At 40.7% G+C, this 24,905-nt stretch overlaps 1 protein-coding gene across 13 annotated transcripts in view; it reads right to left on the bottom strand.

Moving 5' to 3' along the window:
* Trpm3 (transient receptor potential cation channel subfamily M member 3) overlaps positions 1-24,905 on the bottom strand; it is an 827,780-nt gene that overhangs the window by 136,321 nt on the left and 666,554 nt on the right. For all 13 annotated transcript variants that reach the window (XM_027940080.3, XM_027940084.3, XM_027940085.3 and 10 more), the window contains one exon: positions 1,804-1,876. In XM_027940080.3, coding sequence (XP_027795881.2) covers positions 1,804-1,876 — 73 coding nt within the window. The remainder of the gene's footprint in view (positions 1-1,803; positions 1,877-24,905) is intronic.

Genomic DNA, 24,905 nt, shown 5'->3' with positions numbered 1-24,905 from the left:
GTCCTTTAATTCTTCTGTCCAGTGTGGATATGTTTTTAGCTCATTGAAATGAAATGTTTTAGACCATAATTCTCAACCTGGGATACATAATATACTTTATAGGATTATGAATCTCCTGAAATGTAATCACAATTTTGAATGAATGTGCATGTGCTTTTGAGGAGTGTCCACAGGACACATAGCCTCTATTGTCTAAGGATTCATATGTGGCATAGTGAAGACTAAGATATACTTGGGCCCAAGAGTAGGTTCACTAATTAGCATTGTAACTTTAGCCAGTTACTTAACCTCTTATAGTTTTACTTAATCTATAAAATGGGAACTAAAAATATCTCCAACAGCAGATAGTTCCAAGAATTAATGTTTATAGGAGTTGTAAAGAATTTAGCACAGAGGTTGCAACATGATAGGTTTTCAAGAAAATATTAATAGTGGAAAAAGAGTAGGTATATTGGAAAAATGGAATGAAATGTTATTCTGAGGTCTAACTTTGGAATACTGAATCAATTGCAGAATCACTGAGTAATCTATAAATTTCTTTATTCAACAAAAATTGATTGGATGCTGCTGTAATTACAGGCGTACAGGTGGTGCATGCCTGTAATCCCAGTGGCTCGGGAGGCTGAGACAGGAGAATCACTAGTTGAAAGCCAGCCTCAGCAATAATGAGGCACTAAGCAACTCAGTGAGACCCTCTCTCTAAATAAAATACAAAATAGGGCTGGGGTGTGGCTCAGTGGTTGAGTGCCCCTGAGTTCAATCCTCGGTATTTGTGCCTCCCCCCACCAAAAAATAAAAAAGAATTGATTGAATGCTGTCATGTGTTGGGGATTGTGCAAGGTCCTGAGAGTGCAGTAATGCACAAGACACATTCTCTGCTCCAAAGAGTTCTTAATCTAGGGAGGCTGCAAACATAGCCTCCAGCCATGTAATAAACCAGCCACATGATAAGCACCACAGCAGGCAAACTATGGAGCTAAGGGAGGATGTAGTAGACATTTCTGAGAACCACCGCCAACATGGCTTGTAGTTTAGTTTTGGCCTGTGATTCCAGTTTGAATTTTAGAACAGAACAGGCATAACCTTGTTTTATTATTTTAACACTGAAAATTATTAGTCAAATTCATACAATTATTAAGGCACATCAAGGATGAAATTTGATCTGTAAAATCTGGAGGACACAGCTCATCTCTCGGATATGTTACCAGAGACGAGGACAGGTAGTGAGGTGTCTATAACACTGGGACTAGAGAATAGGACAAACTCACCATATGAATTAAAATCCCACAACCCAGGGTATTTCTACTTTTGCAGGGAGTAGAGTTGAACTTAATGCTTATTTGAAACAAGTATAGTAGCCTAAATTTTTTTGTTTGTTTCTTTCTTTTTTCCCTTTAATGATTTTTAGTTTTTCAATTTTAGTGCATATATTCAAATACACCCTCATACACACATAGATGCCATAGTGAGTATTTTTTGAAAATAGATAAAATAATAATAATTATTAAATGACCTTGTCTTACATTTTATTTCAAACTTTTCCTTATATATTTTTATGATTCAATGGATATGACTAGGGCCATAGTGTATTAAAATTGAGTCACATTGTAACAGGTCTATTACAGAAGAATTTGATAGTAGTAGCAGTAGTAGCAGTGTCTTATGGGAGAGTTCCTCATGTTATCAATAACTAGATGTGTCAGGGAATCATTTGGGATTATGCCCACTAATAGGAGACATGAGGTTGTTGTGTTAATCTATTTAAATCATTTTTATACTCTCTGGATGCAGAAACTCTTTTACCTTTGAGTAAAGCTGTCAGGATAGCTAAATCAATGTCCTGGTGTCCTTCTGATCCCATCCGAAAAACTGTAATCTGCAATTTAAGACAAGGTGATCATTAGCAATGTATTTTTCCCCACAAGAGAAATTAAGTCAATGAGAACACATCTAAACAGAGGCCATTTTAATATCTATAAAGGAGATTCTTAACCAGAGGGCAAGCACATAAAGATGCAATGAGAACATTTTGTAATTCATTAAGAGGGAGATGCATTAGCAGCCTCCAAACAAAGCCACCTTAAATAATTACATTGATTATAGATATAAGAGAAACCAGAAACCAAGTAAAATGTTCTCTTATCATTTCAGTTTTAAAAATAAAACTTGTAGGATTTACAAAAATGTGTAACCTTTAATGTAAATATGAGTGCAGAAATTGTGTTTAAAAAAGAACTAGTTAGTATGCCTTTTAGTAACTGGCCCCACTGTGTGCAACCACCGTCACTGCACTCTCTCCTCTGCAGTGGCTACCTACCCAAGAGTTTCAACATTGTGATGCCTCTGACCCTTCAATCCTCTCAATGACCTTAAACCTCCTTTAGAGTATCTTGAAATCCAGGTTGTAAGGAGTAGAAAGTGGGCAAAACAATAACATTTTTCTTTTTTGGTAATCCAGGGATGAAAAGTATTTTCTGGGGAAGAATAATAGGGAGGAGAATGAAGAGATGACAATGAAGAATTGATACTTGTAGAAGACTTGACTGCTGATGTATTTGTGTGTGTGTGTGTGTGTGTGTGTGTGTGTGTGTGTGTTGGGGGAGAGTGCGCTAGGAGATGCGTTCTAGAGAAACTGTTACTAAGAATTGATGCCCTTATCATAAACTAATGTTGGGATAATCTTTACTTTTATGATGTTAAAGAATTCCTCTCATAACCATAACATTTTCTGACATTTAAAGAAAGTCATGAGAAATGTTATTTGTAGGCACCTACTATGGATCACTAAAGGCCTGAGTTTATGTTTCTGGGAGGGAACTTATACGCACACACACAAAATGCCAGGTATCCATGTTGGGCAGAACAAGATAAATTTTTATCTTGTGTTTGAAGTAAGAAGTGAATCCTCTAACCAAAAGGGGTCAAGTAGGCCCCTTTCTTTGCCACTTTACAGGATGAAGATTATAGAGAGAAAGAGTATTCAGGTTTGGGAGACAAAGAGAAGCAGCATCGTAAGGCATGGACGGCATTTTGAAGGAAGAGTTCGATAGCAAAAGGCTCAGTATGAAGGAAGGTTGGAGAACAAGTGCCCCAGGAAAGAATAAGGCTCATTAAATGAGTCCCTGACACACGAAAGGGGTATCTCATCCTAGCACTAACTGTAGGGCACAAAAACAATGTGGTTAAATATCACTAATTCCTAGCCCAAACCAGACTATCAGATAATTTTAGAGCAAAACTTGGCATAACAAACTGCATATGGAGAATTTGCATTACAAAGTTAGGTTAATCTTTCTCAAGGAATTTTTGGTCATCTTCATAAAAACTTAATTAAGATGCTCATTATGAAAAAGCGCAAAACTTTGCTGAAGAACAGGAAAGGATAAGTGGAGGTATATACTAAGTTGACTGATGGGAAAATGCAATATAATTAATATGCTATTTCTCATTAAATGAATATAGAATTAATTATAATTTCAATAAATATTCCAAAAATATTTTCATGGTCTTTGACGGATTGATTCTAGAATTCACCCAGAAAGGTAAATTTCTTAGAATTAAAGAGCAAGAATGTAGAATTCATCTTACTGGTTATAATGCTTTCTAAAACCATAGAATTTAAAAGAGGAATGAAGGGAGGGAAAAAGATTACACTAGTACTTGTTTCTTTTGTACCTGTTTATGTCCAGAGGTCAGAGCCTAGGATGAATATAAAGCAGAGATTGTGAGGTGAAATGTCTTCATAGGCATCTGGACTAAAACATTTTAAAAATTAGAAAGAACCAAACAAAATCTATCAGTGTGCTATGTTTGGATTATGGCCATAGTTACAATCTCAGATAAAGACTATCAGTTGGAAGGGTTCCCCAACTCTATTATATTTGTCCGGAAATCTGCTCTGCATAATCACAGGATTGGCCAAGGTGCCAATTTGACCTCGTTCTTCTGATGCCCGCACTTTGCTGCATAATTAGCAATCACTTTTCAGATAGAAATTTTTCTGGGGCAGCAAATAGATATATTTTGTTGGGAGTCGCCCTGGCTCCAAAGACTAACTTCCCCATCCCCCAAGAAGAGCCGTCCAATGGTCAGCCCTGTTGGCTCACATGATCCTGCTGTCCAATGGTGAGGGCTCACATGATCCTTACCCACCAATCAGACTTGCCCTGCTGGCTCACATGATCCTTACCCACCAATCAGAAAGCACCCCAGCCAACTGTCAACGTTCAACCATTAAACTGTCATAACTGTCAAACCACCCCCAGCTCTATAAATATGCAGAGCTGTTCCTCAATAAACAGGCATTTTCTCCAATGGCAAGCCTTGATTGTTCTTTCATTGGTGCCGAAACCCGGGAGGGGGAATGCCTCGCTGCTAGAGGGCCCCCTCTCTCAAGGCTGGTCGTCCTTGTCCACTCTTTCGAGCGCTGCTACTCACACAACACTGGCTCTTCAGTAGGTGAGTTCCCCTATCAGGTATCCAACTTCAGACGGGCTATGCAGGGGCTTTGACCATGATCATGATCGTCTGGCAAACCTCTGATGCCCAATCTGGAGGAGAGAACGCACCCCACCACGACCTTCATGGTCACGGTGGACTCTCTGGAACCCGGTTCATGAGCAGGAGGTCCCGAGGGGTGGAAGAACAGGCACTCCTCTCTCTTTCTCTCTTAACCACCCTTGTCCCTCTCCTGACCTATGGGGGCTTCTTCTTCCCTCCCTGCAGACTCCCCCTTATTAAATTCTACACACAAGATTGGCCTTACTATCAATTGGACAATCAAAGTCAATGGCCCCCAGGAGGATCCCTAGATCCAGCAATTCTCAGAGATCTGTTTAACTTCTGTGAGCGCTCGAAAAAGTGGAAGGAGATCCCCTATGTTGAGGCTTTTTCTCTTCTTCGTTCTCACCCCGGCCTATCCTGCAGATGAACCCCCTCCCTACCGACCTGCCCCGTCGGCTCCGTGCAGCCCCTCAGGTGCTCCCCCTGACTTGGCCGACACCTTTAGTTCCCCCAAACTAGGTCCCGCCCCTAGTCCCACAAACCATGGCCCCTTTAAGAGAGGTTGCTGGACCTGAGGGCATTATCTGGGTACATGTCCCATTCTCTATGAATGACCTCACGCAACTCGAGCAAAGGTTGGGTTCATTCACCACAGAAGAGAGTTTCAATGGGTCCTCCAGGCTTATAGCCTCATTTATATGTTATTGGCTAATACTCTCCTTCTTGAGGAACATACCAGAGTCTGGGAACTTGCCAGAGTCCATGCAGATGAAACTCACCAAGTTAATCCCAATCACCCTCCAGGGCCACTTGCTGCCCCAGATCAAACTCCCGACTGGGATTATACACAAACTGGCATACAGAGTAGGGACCGATTCTCTGCATGTATTATTGCTGGGCTCAAAAAAGCAGCACGTAAGGCCGTCAATTTCCAAAAATTACAAGAGACCTCATTGGAATTTCTGGATCGGCTTACGAAAGCCCTTCAGCACTAACCTAGATCCCGAAACCCCAGATGGCCGTCATGTCCTTATGACATATTTCCTCTTGCAGAGCTACCTCGACATCTGGGCCAAACTAAAAAAGCTCGAACATGGCCCTGACACCCCCAGACTGAGAAATTTCAGATGCTCGCCCAGGCCCTGCAGGGTGCTTCCTCTGGTCGCCGCCCATCACCGAAAACCCCCCTGGGTGCCTGCTTCAAGTGTGGCAAGGAGGGACACTGGGCCAGGGCATGCCCCGCACCACACACTCCGCATACTCCATGCCCTAAATGTCAACAACAAGATCATTGGGGCTCTGACTGTCCTAGATCCCATAGAAGACCTATGGCCAGGGAACCCCCCCGACCTTCTGGGCATGGCAATCAATTGACAGTTCCTTGGGTCCTTGTCCCTGGCTGTAACAATCAATAGACAGGAACCCAGGGTGCGGATTCAGGTGGATAGGTGCAAGATTGACTTTCTCCTTGACACCGGGGCTACCTTCTCAGTCCTGACAGAATTCTGGGGGCAAACAGTGCCGTCCACCTCTCCTATTGTCAGGGTAGGAGGAAAGACCATCTATCTAAGAAAGACTCCCCTATTACTCTGTTCCATAGACAACTTCCCATTCTCTCAGATGTTCCTAGTTATGCCCCAATGTTAAGTTCCTTTGCTCGGCCGAGATATTCTCTCTAAATTCAATACAACAATCAACATCCAGGCTCCTGGCATCAGTCAGGCCCCAGAATCAGCCTGTTCATCTTTTCTTGTCCTTTTGGCAGAAGACTGGCCATTCTGCTCCACTTGTGAGGCTGACATGAAACACCATACTAACCTGGTTGACTCGATTGTATGGGATACCCACACCCCCTCCATCATTTCCTGCCCATCAGTTAACATTCATCTCAAAGATCCTAACACCTTTCCCAATCAGGCTCAATACCCCCTGTCCACAAAAGCTCTTCTGGGCCTACAAACTATTATTCAGGACCTTCTTAGCAAGGGGTACTTCCATCCTGCTCATTCCCCTTACAATACTCCCATACTAGTGGTAAAAAAGCCCAACTGGTCCTACCTATGACTTATCAACACCTTCGTTAGGCCCATACATCCTTTGGTTCCCAACCCATACACTCTGCTGTCTCAGATCCCCCACACTGCCACCCACTTCTTGGTCATAGATTTAAAGGACATCTTTTTGCTTTTAACCTGGACTGTCCTTCTTCAGGGATTTTGAGATAGTCCACACCTCTTTGGACAAACCTTGGCCTCCAACCTCCAATCTTTTCACCCCCAGAGCCCCAAATCCACCCTCTTGCAATATGTTGATTATTGTCCAGCAAATCTCTTTGCCCACCTGCGGGAAGGAAAGCACCCCACCACAGCCTTTAAGGCTACGGTGGCCCTCAAGGACTCCTTCCTTGGGCAGATTTGAAAGTCCTAGTCCTCTCACCTTAAGACTCGGCCACTAGAGAGACACTTACCCTCCCCTTCCTCTCCCCTCTTTCTGGCCCCGGGAGTATCGGCCTCTCCAGAAGGAGTCCCGAAAAGCCTTGGCCAAGGTCTCCCACGGCTCCGGCTCCATCCAGGACGAGAGCTTCGACTGTCAGGATTCGGTGACGACCAATCTCTGCAGCTCGAACCTGCTACTTAGGCACTCCTGATTTTTTGGCTCTAGCGGGGATGCCCCTTTTGGTAATAAATCAGTTTCCTCCTTCTCTGCATCCTCTTCTCTCCTCCTTACATGGGTAATGTGTCCTCTCTGCTGGTCAACTCTCCCTTACAATGCCTCTTGGATCAAATATAGCACCCAGGCATGGCCCACTTATCCCTTAGACGACCAAAGCAGATGGCCCCTTTTTGGGTCCCTGGATCCCTCCATTCTAAGGGATCTCTTCCAGGCTTTCTTCTTGCTCTGATCCAATCCTGCTCTCTGCACCTCTTGCAAACCTCTACAAATTCTTCTAGCCCGTCCAAAAGGCGCTCAACAGATGACACAGTTCTCCTACTTAATTTCTTGGCCTTAAAGGGATATCGGGCCTCTCCACAAAAGGCCCAAATAGCATGTATCTAGGGTTCTCTATCTCTTAAGGGAAAAAGGCCATTACAGTAGACAGAAAACAGCTTATTGTGTCTATACCTACCAAAGACCAGAGATGACTCTCCTTCTTGGGTTTGGCTGGGTACTTCAGGGCCTGGATTACTTTTGAATTTCTCCCTCCTCACCAGGTCGTTATATAATCTAGCCAAGGGCCCCCAAGATGAACCCCTACCCTCAGCGGTAGGGAAGCCCTTTACAAAAAGACCCTCCTCTGGGCATCCTCCCTGCATCTCCCTGACCTCTCCTGACCCTTCACCTTCTATGTACATAAAAAACAGGGACAAAGTCTGGGCATTCTGGGTCAAGAATATGGCCCCACATTTGCACCAGTGGCCTACCTATCCAAACAGTTCGACCCCACCGTCAGGGGCTGGCCCCCATGCCTCAGAGCCCTAGCAGCAGCCCATGACCTCCAGAAAGAAGCACACAAGCTTACCTTTGGCTCCCTGCTAACCATCTCATCTCTTCACCATCTAAAGGATTTCCTCACTTATAAGGGGCTACAGTCACTTCCTCCTTCCAGAGTTCTATCCCTCCTTGTCTCATTCCTTGAAAATCCCTCCATCTCTTTTCAGTCCTGCTCTCCATTAAACCCTGCCTCCCTCCTCCCATCTTCTCCCTCACAAGATCCCATCCACAAATGCCTGGAGGTATTAGAGACGATTTTACCCTGCCCTACCACCATTTCTGAGGGACCCCTGCCCTCTTATACATGAAGGGGTTAAAATGGCGGGGTATGCTGTCGTTTCCCTCTCATCCATCATAGAGGCAAAACCTCTCCAATACCACCAACCAACAAGCTGAACTCATAGCTGCCACAAGGGCATGTGAGCTAGTGGAGGGAAAAACCCTCTCCCTATATACAGATTCCAAATACATCTTCCATATCCTGATCTCCCACGCAGCCATTTGGAAAGAAAGGGGGCTACCACCAGAGGGACGGCAGTCATTAATTCCACACTTATTTCTGGCCTACTACGAGCTTCCAGGCTGCCTTTCCAACTGGGAATAATCCATTGCAAGGCCCCACCAAACTGACTCCTCTCTTACTACTATGGGGAATTCCAAGGCCGATCAAGCGGCTCAATCAGCCGCCCTACAGAGCTTTACCTCCTCTCCGCTACTCGTTACCACCAGGGATCGGCCCAAAGATCCCCAACAACCCTTCCAGTTTCTTCACTCTCTATTCCATTCTAGTCCACAGAGTCTCATTACTTTCCTTCACTTCTTTTTCACCCTTTCCCCACATGATAAGACCCTCCTACCACAGACCACTTCCGCTTGTCAGATCTGCCAGAGAACCAATACCAATACTCCATTAAAACCTAAACCTTTCCCTTCTCATCAGGCCTGCGGTCACACCCCGGCTGCAAACTGATTTCACCAACATTCCCCGAGTAAAAAACAAGCCTTTCCCACTTCTAACAAGCAGGCCTCCACAGTAGTTGACTCACATAATCCCCCGTTTTTGGATGCCCATTTCTATCCAATCAGACAATGGCCCAGAATTCACCGCGCAGGTAACTCAGGGAAAGAAAGGGGGCTACCACCAGAGGGACGGCAGTCATTAATTCCACACTTATTTCTGACTTCCTTCCTGACTCACATGCTATCACTCCCTCGGCATTTCAATTGCCCTTACTGCCCCCAGGCTTCTGGAAAGTTTGAAAGGACCAATTGGTCCCTTAAACAGACCCTCACCAAGCTCACCATGGAATTAAGCCTGGACTGGGTAAAGGTGCTCCCCTTGGCTTTACTGCGTATTAGAGCCTTGCCAAAGAAGCCTTCTAATCTCTCACCTTACGAAGTCATGTATGGCCGTTCCCTTCTTCCTCCCGATTGCCTACAGAACCCCTACCCATCTCCGAAACCTATGCCCTGCCCCTCCTCTTCCATCTACGCTCTGAACTCTGGTGCTATCAAGACTGGCTCCTTCCTGACCCCAGTCTCTTTCAAAACCCTACCTCCTTAACACCTGGCCAACTTGTTTACTGTTGCCTACGGGGGGAAAAGCCCCCTCTAAAACCAAAATGGGAGGGTCCTGCTCAGGTGACTATATGCACTCCCTTGGCCACCAAACTCAAGCTGTCTAATAACCAACTTACCCCATAGATTCACATTTCCAGGCTTAAGCCCCGTGCTCCTACACCTTCATCAGAAGAGCCAATGATCATCACCTGTCATTAAGAACTCTTGTCATCCCTCCCCACAAGATCTCCTCAAGCTCTGCCTCTCCCGTGTCTCTGTTCTTAGCTCAATGTTCCATAAATGGGTTCTGCTAATGTTCCCCCCCCCTCATTTCTGGCCCCTCTTGGGTCCTCTCTTTGCCCTATATTCAAGGCAAGTGACCCTAAGGGTCCCCTCCAGCCAGACCCCCTTCTCTTCCTTACAGACCCCCTACTTGCTTGGATCTGGCTGGTAGTGGGACTGTTGTGTGTTGTTCTTCTGACAAACCACTTAGGTGTCCAGAGCATGGTGACCCCTGAATAAGTGTGATCATAATAGAGCACTTTACCAGTTGCCTTTTGGGCCTAAGGAAGAACATGTGTGTTTTGTTTACCCTCCCAGTTTTGTAAGAATTTCAAGTTTCAGTATTTAAAGTTGAGGTGTTTCACATAAAACCTGGAGAGATCTGACTGCTCTCAAAGGAAAATATGGTAACAATGGGCCAACATCCTCCCTTGGCCACCTTTGAGAAAAGCAAAGAGAGAAGCAAGCTGGTACACCCAGGTAGGAGAGAATTTAAAGAGCAGCCTTAATAGAGAGGGGAGGGAGCTAGATTGGACTAGGAATGAAGAGTGGAATTGAGGGTGTTAGGTGCATGACAGGCTGGTCTGCAGGTCATGCCAAACAAAGGTAGCTGCAGGATGACCTGGCTTCTCAAACCCTCTGTCTGGTTCTTTTTTTTTTTTTTTTTAATATTTTTTAATCATCAACGGATCTTCTATTTATTTATATGTGGTGCTAATGATCAAACCCAGGGCCTCACGCATGCCAGGCAAGTGCTCTACCACTGAGCCACAACCCCAGCCCCTCTGTCTGGTTCTTTATCATCTGTTTGCTTCAAGCCCAAATGCCCAAGCCCCTGTTCAAGGCTAAACACTTAACCTCCCTTGTGCCAACAAGGCAGCTTGCAGACCCAGAGACCCCATTCGATTTGGGCTATAAAAACTCCCTGTGCCTGTTCCTTCCCTTTATCATAAAGTTCATTCAGACTTAGGTGGGTAAATTTTCTAATCAAGCTTTTAACCAGCTTCTCCTCAGAAATTACCAACTCCTGGCTACTGATGATACCTCCAGTTGAGACTTATGCCGAATGGACTGACATCATCATGGATCTGTGGTGGAAAGGAACCTTCGTTGATACCGTTGATACCGGTATTCTCTGCCCTCCTGTGGGGGCTCCTGACTTCCTTCCTCTCTTTCTCCCACACTGACCCACCGATCTCAGCAGGAAGCAGCCAGAATGAGTCGACGCCCACTCTCATTTAATAACAAAGAGGGGGGAATGTTGGGAGTCCCCCGGCTCCAAAGACTAACTTCCCCATCCCCCAAGAAGAGCCATCCAATGGTGAGCCCTGCTGGCTCACATGATCCTTACCCACCAATAAGACTAGCCCTGCTGGCTCACATGATCCTTACCCACCAATCTTTAAGCACCCCAGCCAAATGTCAAACCGTTCAACCATTAAACTGTCATAACTGTCAAACCGCCCCCGGCTCTATAAATATACAGAGCTGTTCCTCAATAAACGGGCATTTTCTCCTACGTCAACCCTTGATCGTTCTTTCATATTTACCTTGACATATGAGATCATCAGTCTTTCTCCTAGGAGCACATGTAGATTTGAGGTTAGGGAAAGGAAGACATGTAAATGTAGAGTTTCTAAAGGATTGTAAGAGCTTGAAATGGGTGTTCAAATGCCAAGGTTTCAGAGATTTTCTGGAAAGCTGATGTGATGGCAATGGTTGCCCACCTATTGTGCCCCATCCTGGCAAAGACCCCAAAGACCTTGGACTGACACTGGGAGGGAGCGAGCATGCCTTAAGAAGAGGAAAAGGGAGCACAAGGGGTGGCTGGAGACCCAAATGATAGAATTCATATAATTTTGCCTTGATTGACCTGGACTATTACATCTTCATCACTGCTCCAAAAGTTTTCATTTGAAATTAAGACATTAAAAAACTAATTGCACAATTTATATCTCTGTTTCAGGGGAAAAAATGTCAATGAGAAAACCAAAGTCATCTTCTCCTAACATCCCCAGTATTGGTAGAGATGCCAAAAAATAAGGTATTCTTTAATCATTTTGGTGGTAATGTGATCCAAATAGTAGTTTTGGAGTAGGATGAGTTGATATAAAGTTCCTTGGTTTTCATGTAGCATTTTTTAATAACACTAGACTTTGCTTGCTAACATTTTATTGAGGACCTTTGCAATGGCATTTGTGAGGTTTGTTCATGTCTCCAGTCTTGTCTGGATTGGTCTTAGAGACACACTAACCATGAGTTGGGAAGCTTTTACTTTTTCCCTATGCCCTAGAGCAGTTTATGTGATGAAGGAAGATTTAGGAAGATGTTCCTGAAATGGGGGTATTTTTAAGGATTGAAAGAGTTATTAAAATAATTGATCAGTTTAGATCTCTGCCTCTCATTGATTCAATTTCATATACTTTCCTAGATAAGCAAAAATTTCATCCAGATTTTCATGTTCACTGGCCTTAATGTTGTACATAAAATTCACTTACTATTTTTAAAATGCTCTATGTCTAGAATTATATGGCATTAAAAAATTCCTCTTTATTTATCACTAGATCAAAATCATGGTCATTTCAAAGAATAGGCTCTTAAATTTATTCATCAATATTATTGTTACTCTGTTTTTACTTGTATCATTTCTTCTACTTTTGCCTCCTTAGCTACTTTTATCCTGTGGTCTTAAGTTGACTTTTTAGTCAATGTATTTTTATTCCTTCCATGTCATTTCATTTTACATGTGTATCTTTTTATTTTTATAGATCTTTGTATCTATACATAGGTTGGGTTCAAACTCATACATGTATGGAATTTGATTTCAGTTCATGATACCCCCCTTTTCCCTTCCTCTACTAGACTTTCTTGCACTCCTCTATTTATTTATATTTGACTGGTTCTTTTTACCTATGCATAAAGGTGAAATTATCTGTGGTATATTTATATGTGAACATAACATGATTTTTGAAGAATTCATTCTGCACTGCCTCCGCTTACTCATCTCCCACCATTTTTTTTTTTTTTGTATTGGGGATTGATTTTCTGGGAATTGGTTACTTTCCCCTTTTATTTTTGTTCTAAAGGCCCACATAATAATGAACAGTTCTAAAAATTTTTCCCATTATTTGGATGTTGATGTCTCCTTTTTTTCTTGGACTTCATTCACCATCCCCTCCCCTTACACTGAAATTAACTCTCTGAAGTGGAAATCATTCAAGTTTGATAGGAAATAAATACTTTCTGTAGCAAACAAAACAAAATAAAAACAAATCTTCCAAATTTCTCTCATCATATCTGACCCATGTAACAATAATATAAAATGAACAAAACTAGCATCAGGGAAGAATTAAAGAGGCATGTGTATTTTGGTTTGCCTGGAAACGAGTTGATTTGTGCTTATTACTTCAGCATCCAATTTGCTTTGGCATTTTGTTTTAGATTCTTCATTTTTAAACAAGATACTATTATTAATAATTCCATTAAAGTAAGTTTGGATGACATCAGTAGACTTCTTGGGCTTCCAACTTTTCCATGGCTTTTTTTGCAGGGAAGGGGAGTATGTGAGGTACATGTGCAGTGATTTAATCTGAATGATGACAGCAAACAGTCAACTCTTCCTCAACCCTTTTAGGGGAAAAGACTCCAACATATTTCTGTCAGGGTTTGAAAAAAAAACTCACTCAATGAACTCCTTAGGTTTCAAATGGTGACAGGAGACATATTTTGAGACAGGATCTTGCTAAGTTGCTTAGGGCCTCATTAAATTGCTGAGGCTGGCTATGAACTTGCCATCCTCCTGCCTCAGCCTCCTGAGTTGCTGGGATTACAGGTGTGCACTACCATGCCCGGCTCCCCTTACCCATCTCTGTATCTTATAAATAGCAGGAATAGACAATTAAAAAAAAAAAAAACCAAATCAGAAGTGCTCTCTGTCTTAACTGAAGACAAGAATCTAGCTATGTTTAACACGGCTGATTTTTTTGTTTTATTTCTCCCAACTTATTTTGTTTTCTATACCTTCTTATCATTTCTCTTCTACACCTTTTCTTGCCTTTAAATTTTTTTATTTGAATTGGTAATATATGCACATGGCAATAAAGTATCCTGATAGTATAAAGAGATTGTGGTTAGCATTGAGTACACCCTTCCTGAACCGCTTTCCAGCACCCTCATCAAAGGCAACCGTGCTACTAGTTCAGAGATGATTTACATAGAGTATGTTTCTTTCTTTTACACAAGTGGTAAAAAGCTTTACTGTCTATTCTATATGTGCTTTTCTTACAGTGTATCCTGGAGAGCATTCCATTCAGCCCCCTAGAGATGGGCATCATTATTTTTTGACTGGCTAAAGTTTCATAATATGCATACACCGAAATTTACTTAACCAGTTTTCTGGTTGGACTATTATCAATCTTTTGGCATTATAAACACTGTTCCAGTGAATATCCTCATATGCATGTGGGTGAGTATATCTGTGGAATGAAACTGGTAGACATGGAATTTCTTGACCCAGTTACTCTGAGGAAAGTTCTTTAATTCATTTCTTTGATTTTTCCTCCAGAGTCCTCACCTTTTCCTTTTTTTTTGAATATTTTGATTCTATATGGAAATAACTTTTCCTGGTATGTACTTTCCTCCTATAGTTTTTAACATTCCAGAAATTACTATAAAACTTCTTGTTTTCTGTTATGGTGGGTGATATATTTTTACCTATCTCTTTATGCTGAGAACTAATAGAAATTCATTTTTTTAAAAAAAAAATATATATATATACATACATATATATTATGTGTGATAGAAAAACATCAAATTATGTAGAGGTATTAATTTAATTATTTCATAGGTGTTTTAGTATGGTTTGATTTTTAATCACTATACAATTGGTATTTTCAACATGCACGCTAGAAATAACTCTCAGACTTGTTTGACATGGTTATCTTATCTAAGCACCATGGGATACAGGGAGATTAACGTGTTCATCCAGAACCAAAAGAAGAAATGTCAAAACGTTTTGTTAAGAAAAATTACCTTAGCATGGATGAAATTCTGATTCTCATATTGAAAGCAAGTGGAATTTTTCAATGACAACATTCCCTTTCTATCCCTTCAACTTTTCTGTCCACCAGATTCTCTGAAGAATCTGGTGAAGAAGCTGCATTTCTTTAATTATTAGAGAAGTTGAGCATTTTTTAATATATTTGTTGATCCACTGTCTATCTTCTTCTGAGGAGTGCCTGTTTAGTTCCTTAACTCATTTCATCTCACTCCAGTCAGAAGGGCAATTATCAAGAATACAAGCAATAATAAATGTTGGTGAGGATGTGGGGAAAATGGTACACTCATACATTGCTGGTAGCACTGCAAATTGGTGCAGCCAATATGGAAAGTAGTATGGAGATTCCTTATAAAACTTGGAATAAAACTACCATTTGACCCAGCTATCACACTCCTTAGTCTATACCCAAAGGACTTAAAATCAGCATACTATAGTGATACAGCTACATCAATGTTCATAGCAGCTCTATTTACAATAGCTAAACTGTGGAACCAACCTAGATGCCCTTCAATAGATGAATGGATGACGAAAATGTAATATACATATATACATACATATACACACACATATATACACATATACATATATATGTATACACACACACACACACACACACACATATATATATATATATATATATATATATATATATATAATGAAATATTACTCAGCATTAAAAGAGATTAAAATTATGGCATTTGTAGGTAGATGAATGGAGTTGGAGAATGTAATGCTAAGCAAAGTAAGCCAATCCCAAAAAACCAATGGCCGAGTGTTTTCTCTGATAAGTGGATGCTGATTCATAATGGGGAAAATGGAGGAACTTTGATTGGGCAAAGGGGAGGGGGGAGAGAAGGGAGAATGGGCAACAGGAAAGATGGTGGGATGAGATGGACATCATTACCCTACGTACATGTATGACTGCACATACGGTGCGACTACATCGTGTACAATGTAGAGTCCACTTGTGTATAACGAATTGAAATGCATTCTGCTGTCATGTATAACTAGTTAGAACAAATAAGAATAAAAGAAACAAAAAATGAGGATGAACAAGCTTTAAAAAAAAAGGAATCTGTACAAAATTGACTGTTTGAACTCATGTATTGATTATCTCTGCTGTGCCTGGCACTGTCTCAGTGCTGAGCAAGGAGCTGTGAAGCATGCTGACCAATGCATTCTGCTTTCACACTGTGAAAAGCCCCCTACAGCATTGCTTTCCCCTGTGGACTCCCTTCTGCTCTCACTAGCACAGGCTTTGTTCAGCCTGTCGCAACTTCATTTCTGAAGTGCGTTTCTTTACTGCAGTAGTCTTCTTGATTCCAGTCCTGTCTCTCCCTCTTCCGTTTATTCCCCATGCTGCGCTGTTCATGCAATCTTCCTTATTAAAATTTCTTTAATGGCCTCCATTCCCTGTGACTTAAAGCTAGAAATTCTTAGCAAGGCATTCAAGGGCTGTGAGCATTTCTCTTCCAGTTATTTTTCAGTCTCTCTTGTTAGTTAGACCTCATTGCCACGCCTGTTGTTGTCACTGCTACTAACACAGCCACAATTGTCTCACACACCTGATGTCCCCTGGCACAGATTAACTTGCTCCTTTCAGCATCCGGGATGTTGTTTTAGCCTCTCTGCCTTCGTCCATTTGTTCCTTCTTCCTGGAATACCCTTCCCATTGCTTTGTGAGCTAACTGCAAGCCTTTCACTTGACACAGGCCATTTTAAGAAGCCCTTCTAGACAATATACAACTAGCATGGAACACTCACTTTTTCTTTGTGTCCCTACTATGCTTGAAGGCTTGGTAGGACATCAGGTCCAGCTCCTATTTGCACATGTCTCTTTGTATTAAAGACAGGTTCATTTGCAGGCAAGATCCCCAGTCTTTGCTGGAGTATTTGTTGAGAGGATGAATTTATCAGCAAATGCTTGTGCTTAAGAGATTGGTTTAAAGAAAACGAACACTTAAAAGTAGGATGTTCCATTCAAAAATTATAACAAAAGTAAATGAATGGATATGTTAGGTAATAGACCAAGATTTTGTTAAAAGTGGTAAGAATCGATTTTAGCACAAGTCTACTGGAGCTTGTGTTATTGCTGAGAGTTTAAACTCTTAGTCAAGCATGATGTAAAAGAAACTGGGCTGCCTGAGTTATACACATTATTTACTGAGATTTAGTGTGAATCTGATGTTTTCGAGATATTGGCAGAATCAAATAATCCCAAAGTATGTTTCAGTAAGATATTTGAAACTTTGGTTCCACGTAGATTAAGCAATAGTAGAGAAAAAGACTCAAAGGAAGAATATATTATAGAAAAATGAAACAGAAGCATGGAAATGGGTTTGAGGTAGGAATTTTAGGTTTGGATACATTTTGGTTCATTTCCTGGGAAACAAATAAGCATGCTCACTACATAAATAGCAAAATACAGTTTGTATCTGAATTAATCATGAACTTTCCATTTAACCAGCAGGTCGTATGGTTGAACAAGATCAGAATATGGAAAAACATATTGGGAAATTAAACTGACTCACTTTCAAAGCATCTATTAATTAGTTTAATTTGTGATTTTTATTTATGTCACAGTAAGCAATGAATCTGTGAAAATAAGGCATAGAGGTTGAGTAGAGCTTTTGAAAATGAAAATAACCATAATATTAGACTGAAAAACATCCATAAGCTGCAAGGACACTTTGGCTCAATCTATTAGGAATAGAAAGGGACATTCCACAATCATTTCATGCTGTGTTAGATTTTTAGAGATGATATCTGAGTTTGACAAATGGTTTGTAATATGTCTGAGTATTTTAGAGAAATACTATAACTATGCCATAGATAATCAGCACAGTGAGTTCTTATTAATTGTCTATGAATTTAGAAAAGTCCACTATAATCATGTTTTCCATTATACCTAAGAACAATAAAAATGCTACATCTAGGGCTTGGATTGTGGCTCAGTAGTATAGCGCTTGCCTAGCACGTGCGACACTGGGTTCGATCCTCAGCACCACATAAAAATAAATAAATAAAATAAAGGTATTGTGTCATCTAAAACTAAATTTTTTTTTTAAATGATACATCTAGATCTTCTATTACAAAAAAATTTATGAAATGTTTTCTAGTTTCCGGTTCAATTTCTTAATAAAATCTGGAGATGTGTTTCCCTAGGACAGGAGCAGGAAAAGAGGGAGAGAATCAGACTTGGTAAGTAATTTGATCACAACCATGGGATGATTTTAAAAACAACCAGGTTATCCTAACATTTCTCTGATGGATCATTAATATTTGAAATAACATGAAACGATTGAATGATTAATAGAAAACATAAAAATCTACATTTAACAAGATATGGAGTGATATATGACTGCTGACAGGGATCCAAATAGGGACCCTGGTTGACAATAAAAGGGCTTTTGGCAGATACTTACTTCAGTTTTCTCTTTCGCATAAGCAAAGGTGACTTGGTACAGGCAACAAAACAAAACAATGCAATTCGTTAAGTAGAACATGTTGCACTCTAAACATACTCTTATTTGACTCCCAGCCTTTGAAAAAAAAAAAAACTTTCTCTAGTTGTCAATTTTCCTTTCCTTCCTTCCTTTCTGCAATACTGGGGATTGAATCCAGGGCCCCACCCATCCTAGACAAGTGCTATACCACTGAGCCACATCTGCGGCCTGGCTAGCAATTTTTTTTTTTTTTTTTTTTTTTTTGGTGATCCTAGGGATTGAACCCAGGGTCTCATGCATGCAAGGCAAGCACTATATCCCCAGCCCTAGCAAAATTCTAAAGTTATCATTTTACCAATGGTACTAACTTTTAGAAATGGACATGCTGATTTATATAGAAGAAGGAAGGAAATCAGAGGAAATGCAAGCATACCTGCAACTGAGCAATCACAAGAGCATTGGAGAAAGATGTGCAAGATTTTTATTACAAAATTAATATCATTGACTTCAATTATTTGTCACTAAGTTCCATATCAATTGTAGTTATCCCTTAGTCTCTATGGGGGATTGGTTTGAGCATTCCCTGTAGATACCAGAGGAAGCTCAAATATCTTACATAAATGATGTAGTAATTGCATATAGTTCTCCATCCTTCTGTATACATTACAGCATCTCCAAATTACTTGTCAGATCTTATATGATGTAAATAATTGTTGTACTGTATTGTTCAAGAAATTATGACAAGAAAAAAAATGTCTGTACATGTTCAATGCAGGTGCAATTTTTTTTTTTCAAATATTTTCCATCTCTGATTGGTTGAATTTGTGGGTGGCATCTTTAGATTTGAAGGGATGACTGTACTGACTTTCCATGTCAGATTTTTGTAATATTTTTGAAGAAGTCTAAAACTAAGTTCATGCTGAACTGGGTGAATAAAAAGTGATGCTATGGAGATTGAAACTGGATGAAATCAATATAATTCCAGTATGTCCTATAAGACCTTCATTTGTGAATACATTAGATAAAATAAGTGATAATTTGACTTTAAAAAGGTTATTTTATTATATAAAAGGCTTGCTTGTTTATTTTAAATTTTCTTTCCTTCTACCTTACGTACATGACTCGATTTAGAATACTTTTAGTAATAAACTGTCTTATAGAATTAAGTACACTCACATTAACAAATTCAACTCTGTGCTCTCAGGGGATGCTCATGGATGAACAACTTGCAACTTGGACATTGATGAAGAGGGTCAGAGAATGGTAGGGGTTTGCTTTAGGCTCTGATCCTTTATTCCTTTTCCCGCTCTTTCTTTCCCACTATAATTTTAGGTTTCTTTTTCTTTTCTTTTTTTTTTTTTTTTTGGTACCAGGGATTGAACCCAGGGGCACTTAACCAATGAGCCACCTCCCCAGCCCTTTTTGTGTGTGTTTTATCTAGAGACAGGGTCTCACTAAGTTGCCGAGGCTGGCTGAACTAGTGATCCTCGCGCCTTAGCCCCCTGAGCCTCTGGGATTACAGGTGTACGCCACTGCACCTGGCTTCCCCCTATAATTTTGAAACACCAGAATTTATTTCTCCCTCAAAATAATGAATTTCAGAGCCTAGAAGTCTACTGGTTCCAACACAAACAAAAAATTGCTTTCTTATATAAATGAATCTCATGCTTTCCATTAAAATTATAGAAAGTTTAGAAAAAGAAATGAAAATTAATTTGCAACATCCCAAGTCCTACTCCAAGATGATAACTGATGATATTTTAATATACTTTTCTTAAGGCTTGCCTACTCTCCCTCCTACCCTTTTCCCCTCCCTCCCTTCTTTCCTTCCCTTCTTTCTTCCTGGACACAGAGTATATATGGAGCAGAAGGTGGAGCATACTTTAAACACTATTTTTCATTCTTATTTTCTTTTCTGTTCACTTTATGTTTTTATAATTACTGAGAACGTTTCAAAAAGCATCATTTTAATATTTGCAGAATATTTTATCCTATAGATGTATTAGTTTGTTTGATCAATAATGTCATTGTTGAACACTCACATTATTTCTAAATGTTTGATGCAAATAACCAATGTGATGGATATTTTTGTGTATAAATCCTGTTCTGTATTTAGTATTTGGTCCTTGGGATGAATTCCTAGAAATTTAAAGCTTTTGTTACAAATTGCTCCATAGCTGGAAATGAGTATTTTAGCACATAAGAGTGAGTTGAAGTGAAAGAAAGTCTGTGCTGTCCTTGAACCAGATTTGCTGTGATAGCACCCTGACACCATTAATGACAGCCCTGGGGAGAGCTGACAACCCTATAATGATACTGGAAACATAGACATAGACCGATGTAGAGCAGGCAACCCATTCACCTAAAGGCAGAGGAGCTAGGTGCAGGATTGGTTCTGGTCTCTCCCTATCTTCACTGCTACTGACTCCCAGGATGAGCTTAAGCTCTTGTTTCTTGGAAAAGGGTTCTTGGAAAACAGATTGCCTTCATCGTTCTCTTCCAGTTTTACATTCCTGATTTTTTCCTTTATCATTGGTCCAAGGGAAATGCTGCCTTATATAACTGGACATATGCAAATGAAATTATGCAGTAACATGAGGTTTGGGAACTATTTTTTAATCACTTATGTCATATCACAGTGAAGAAATTTTAAAATATGGGTCAGTAACTGAACCAAGTCTTCCTGGATGCATGACTGACATATTGAAAGAGCATTTTGTGACCCTAGGGTGATATGTAGGGAGGACAGGAAAAAGCTGCCCAGCTAATTTTGTGATGAGGGCAAAAAACCGGGAAGAGGCTAAACTCTTCATGTAGTAATTCAATGGGGAATTTCACTGGGGTTCTCCTGGGGATTGAAACGAGATGACAACCTGTCATCTACTATCTCCTTCTTTCAGTTATTTTCCTGACAATTGAGTTACCTCTTTCATTTATTATATAACTGTGTGTAATGTACCTCACTTGATGCCAATGTGACAGATGCCACAGGTCCAGCAGTAACACTCCCAGAAGCGCCTTTATAGATCTTAGGGTCTTGGCTAGCAGAAGAAGAATATTTGTTATTTACCATCTTTTCAGCCAACCAGATGGGTGAAAATTCAATTTGATCAAGGTAATATCTCCCATCTCAGGAAGAATATTACTAGGCTCATGTGCATTCTTCCACATATTTTAAAAAATGAATAGACATCTCTCTGTGGAGTAATACCCAGGACCACAGATGGTACTTCTAGGCCAACACCATATGTGCTTCTTATTGGGTTGTAAAATTTTTCTTTGCTTTTTTTGGGCAGTTTTTCTCATCATCACAGGATAGAACTATGCATCTTTTATTTTTTCACTTCCCTGTCATATTTATCAGGACATCACATATTTCTGTAGCCCAAGCAGTTCTTTGCAAAATTACCAGGGGAGAGATTGTCAGGAAGGCATCAGGAAGTGCTATAGACAGAAGCTTTCTCACTTCCTTACTCAAGCCAGTCGGCTTCACCCTGTGACAATGTTATTGACAGTTTCCAAGGTTGATAGACTTGATGCCCTTGGAGTTATCTCTCTGGGAACCTGATTGCCAAGAGGTCACTTCACCTGTTACTGGGCAACCTCATTCTTCCACAATTTGAGCAGGGCAACCCCGAGACTGAACCAGTGAGAGAGATCTTTGAGGACATAAGGAGAATAATAATTTGGATATTCTTATCAGCTTAGGAAAAGACACATTTTATTTCTCCTTCCCTTGCTGCCCAACAAAGAGGAACACCCAAGACAAACATCTTGAAGATAGGTCATGTAGGGGCACACTTTCCTCCAGCTTGGTTTTCTGCACCTCCCTGGCATCGCAGTGGAGGAGAGCTGCTTAAGCAAAACTTACTTCAGAGCCTGGGAGAGATTCTGCTATGGAGGGTGGGGCAAAATGTCTGGGAAAGAAAAGGCCATTTCTGCCTGTGTCCCTGCTTTCAACTTCCTGGTTTTTCTTTAAAGGGCAGACAGGAGAAAGCTAATTTATTATGGCAGATGACATGAGTTGAAAAACTCTTGGCCTAATGCTCTCAGGTCTCAGAATCTTGGTTTTTACATCTGCATAAGTTTGGCTAGGTGGTCACTGGGGCTTTTTTTTTTTTTTTTTTTTTTTTTAGCAGCTCTAGAAGCCACAGTTTTTCATTCTTTGCACTCAGAATGGCAGAAAATCAGCCTTAGTGCATGAAATAGGTGCAGCCTCCTACCTGATACATTAATCCCTCAACAACAGTATGAGAAGGGATTTTTGACTTTGATAGGCAGCCTGAGTGGAAAACTTATTTCCATTTTCTGTGTTATGTAGTCAGTTCATTAGCTTAGGGAAAATTACCATTTTAAAATATTTCCCTTTTATAGTCCTGGATGGTGACACCATAATCTCTGTTCTCTGTCATAAAAAACACATTGCTAACGATTAGTCTACTATATACCCTGCTATTATGCCTACAAAGTTAGTTAAGTGGCACATGACAATTCTTCCCCTATTCAGGAAAACCTGTCACTCTCATACTACCCCATTAGTGGCCATAGCCCAGGATTCCCTATTACAAACATAGCATGCAAATGACCAAGTTCCTGGACGGTCTACATACCCTGTCTGACATCTGGACATATTTTATGCTCTGGTTTGGACAGAACAGACTAAGTACAGAATATGCACTTTGGAATTAGAAGGGAATCATGCCAGTTACTACATATGTAACCCTAGGCTACCCACTGAACCTCTCCGAACTTTGGTTTCTTCCTACATGAAATAGAGATAACTCTGTGTCTCTGAATTTTCACAATATTTTGTATGGGATCACCTTTTAAAATCAGTTTTGAGTGACAGGCATTTGGGTTTAGTCATTGTTAACTTCCTTCCCATGTGCTGACCTAGCATGCTCTCTGGATGTGTTCTCTCTCTCATCATGGCAGATTTGTCCTGTTGCTCTCTCTACTGGTCTGTTTCATCCTTGAAGCTGTGCCTGGCTTCAGTTCCTTATTCCCTGAGGCACAGGATGAGTGTCATCTGCAGTAAGCCCACCTTGGTGCCTAGCTCTGTGTTTCCTCAGAATTATGCAAATATACATCTATCCCACCACAAATGATATTAACATGGATGTTGCTAATGGTTGTTTGTTGTGTATTTACAATGTGCCAAACACAATGCATGAACTTCACAATCATGACTTCAGGCAATCTCACAAGTATCTATAACTTGTTACTGTTATTAATTCCATTTCACAGCTGATGACCTTGAGGTCAGAGACTTTAGATATCATATGGAAAGCCATGCAGTTAGAAAAGCTAAGGTGCATTAGAACTTAGACAGCCTGATTTGATGGCACATTCACCTGTTTGTCTGTCTTCCTTTAGCCTTGGATTCCATGGAAGGCAAAGAAAATTCTTCTATCTCAACATTTCCATGGCTCAGTGGTGTTTTGGCATAATGTGGGTGCTCAATGAATATCTGTGGAATGAATCCTCTATTCCCAATCTAAATTGGGCCTGTAATTTTCAGATGGAGACTGTATAAAAATTAACAGTCCTGATTGAGTTCAGGTAGGACTGACCACAGTCTTGAAGTTCAGTATCTGGGTTATGGTGCATGTGTGTCTCTGTATTTTTTCCCATGCAGAGACCAATCAGGTTTCTTCCTGCTATCCCTAATCTCACCAGTAAATAAATACAGGGCTCAATAACACATTCCAGGGGCACTCAAACCCAAAGGGTTAGGACTCACTCTGATTGCAGCCTTAAAAGTTAATCATAAGCCAAAAAGTTATGGCTGTTCAGTCCAGACTGTCCCATGTGGTCACAAGAAACAATATTGAAATAAACTCCTAGCCTGAGAGGCAGAAAAGAAAGGAAACCTTCCAGGCTGCCCTGGGAATGTGTGAAAAACTCCACATTTGAAGGACATGCTGGGCAATTTCCAGGACATTAGGAAGTTTGTGTCTGGCTCAAGATAATCCTGAGTTGTTTGTTTGAATTAATATATTTGAAAGCTTTGTAAATGAAGCCATCAGATTATATTTTAGTATGGTGTTATTGTCTTAAACAAAGAGTAAAAAGAGGGAGAAAAATCACAAAGGCCATTTACTGGAAATAAAATCTGCCCAGACCCTCCTCTTGCCTTTTAGTTTGCATGACAGCCAGGGGTTGCTCTCCTGTCCTTTCCTGTGTGCCTGGCCTCAGTCCCATGGGCAGAGAACTCTCTTGTTTATTTACACAATGCTGAGCCTGGAAACACTGTCGTTTTTTTCCTTCCCTTTTGCAGTTTTTTTTTTTTTTTTTTTTTTTTTTTTCAGTTTGGCTTCCTTCAAGGCCTTTTCCTAGGGCCACTGGAGAAGAATAAGCAGCCAGCAGGGCCCTTTGTCCTATGACAAGAATGGAAATACAAAAGGAAACAAAGAGTAGTCCCCTTAAACCAGCTTGGCAAATTAAAAAGAAAGCTGATGGGAGAATGAAGTCTTCACATGAAGCTGCATTTTCTGAGCTGACAGTGGTAGAGCATGACTGTGGTTAAATGGTAAAAGAGACTATTACCCCAAAGGCCATTT

The sequence above is a fragment of the Marmota flaviventris genome, chromosome 13 (assembly GCF_047511675.1).
Source record: "Marmota flaviventris isolate mMarFla1 chromosome 13, mMarFla1.hap1, whole genome shotgun sequence".
Classification (NCBI taxonomy): domain Eukaryota; kingdom Metazoa; phylum Chordata; class Mammalia; order Rodentia; family Sciuridae; genus Marmota; species Marmota flaviventris.
This window is presented reverse-complemented; position numbering and strand designations above follow the sequence as displayed.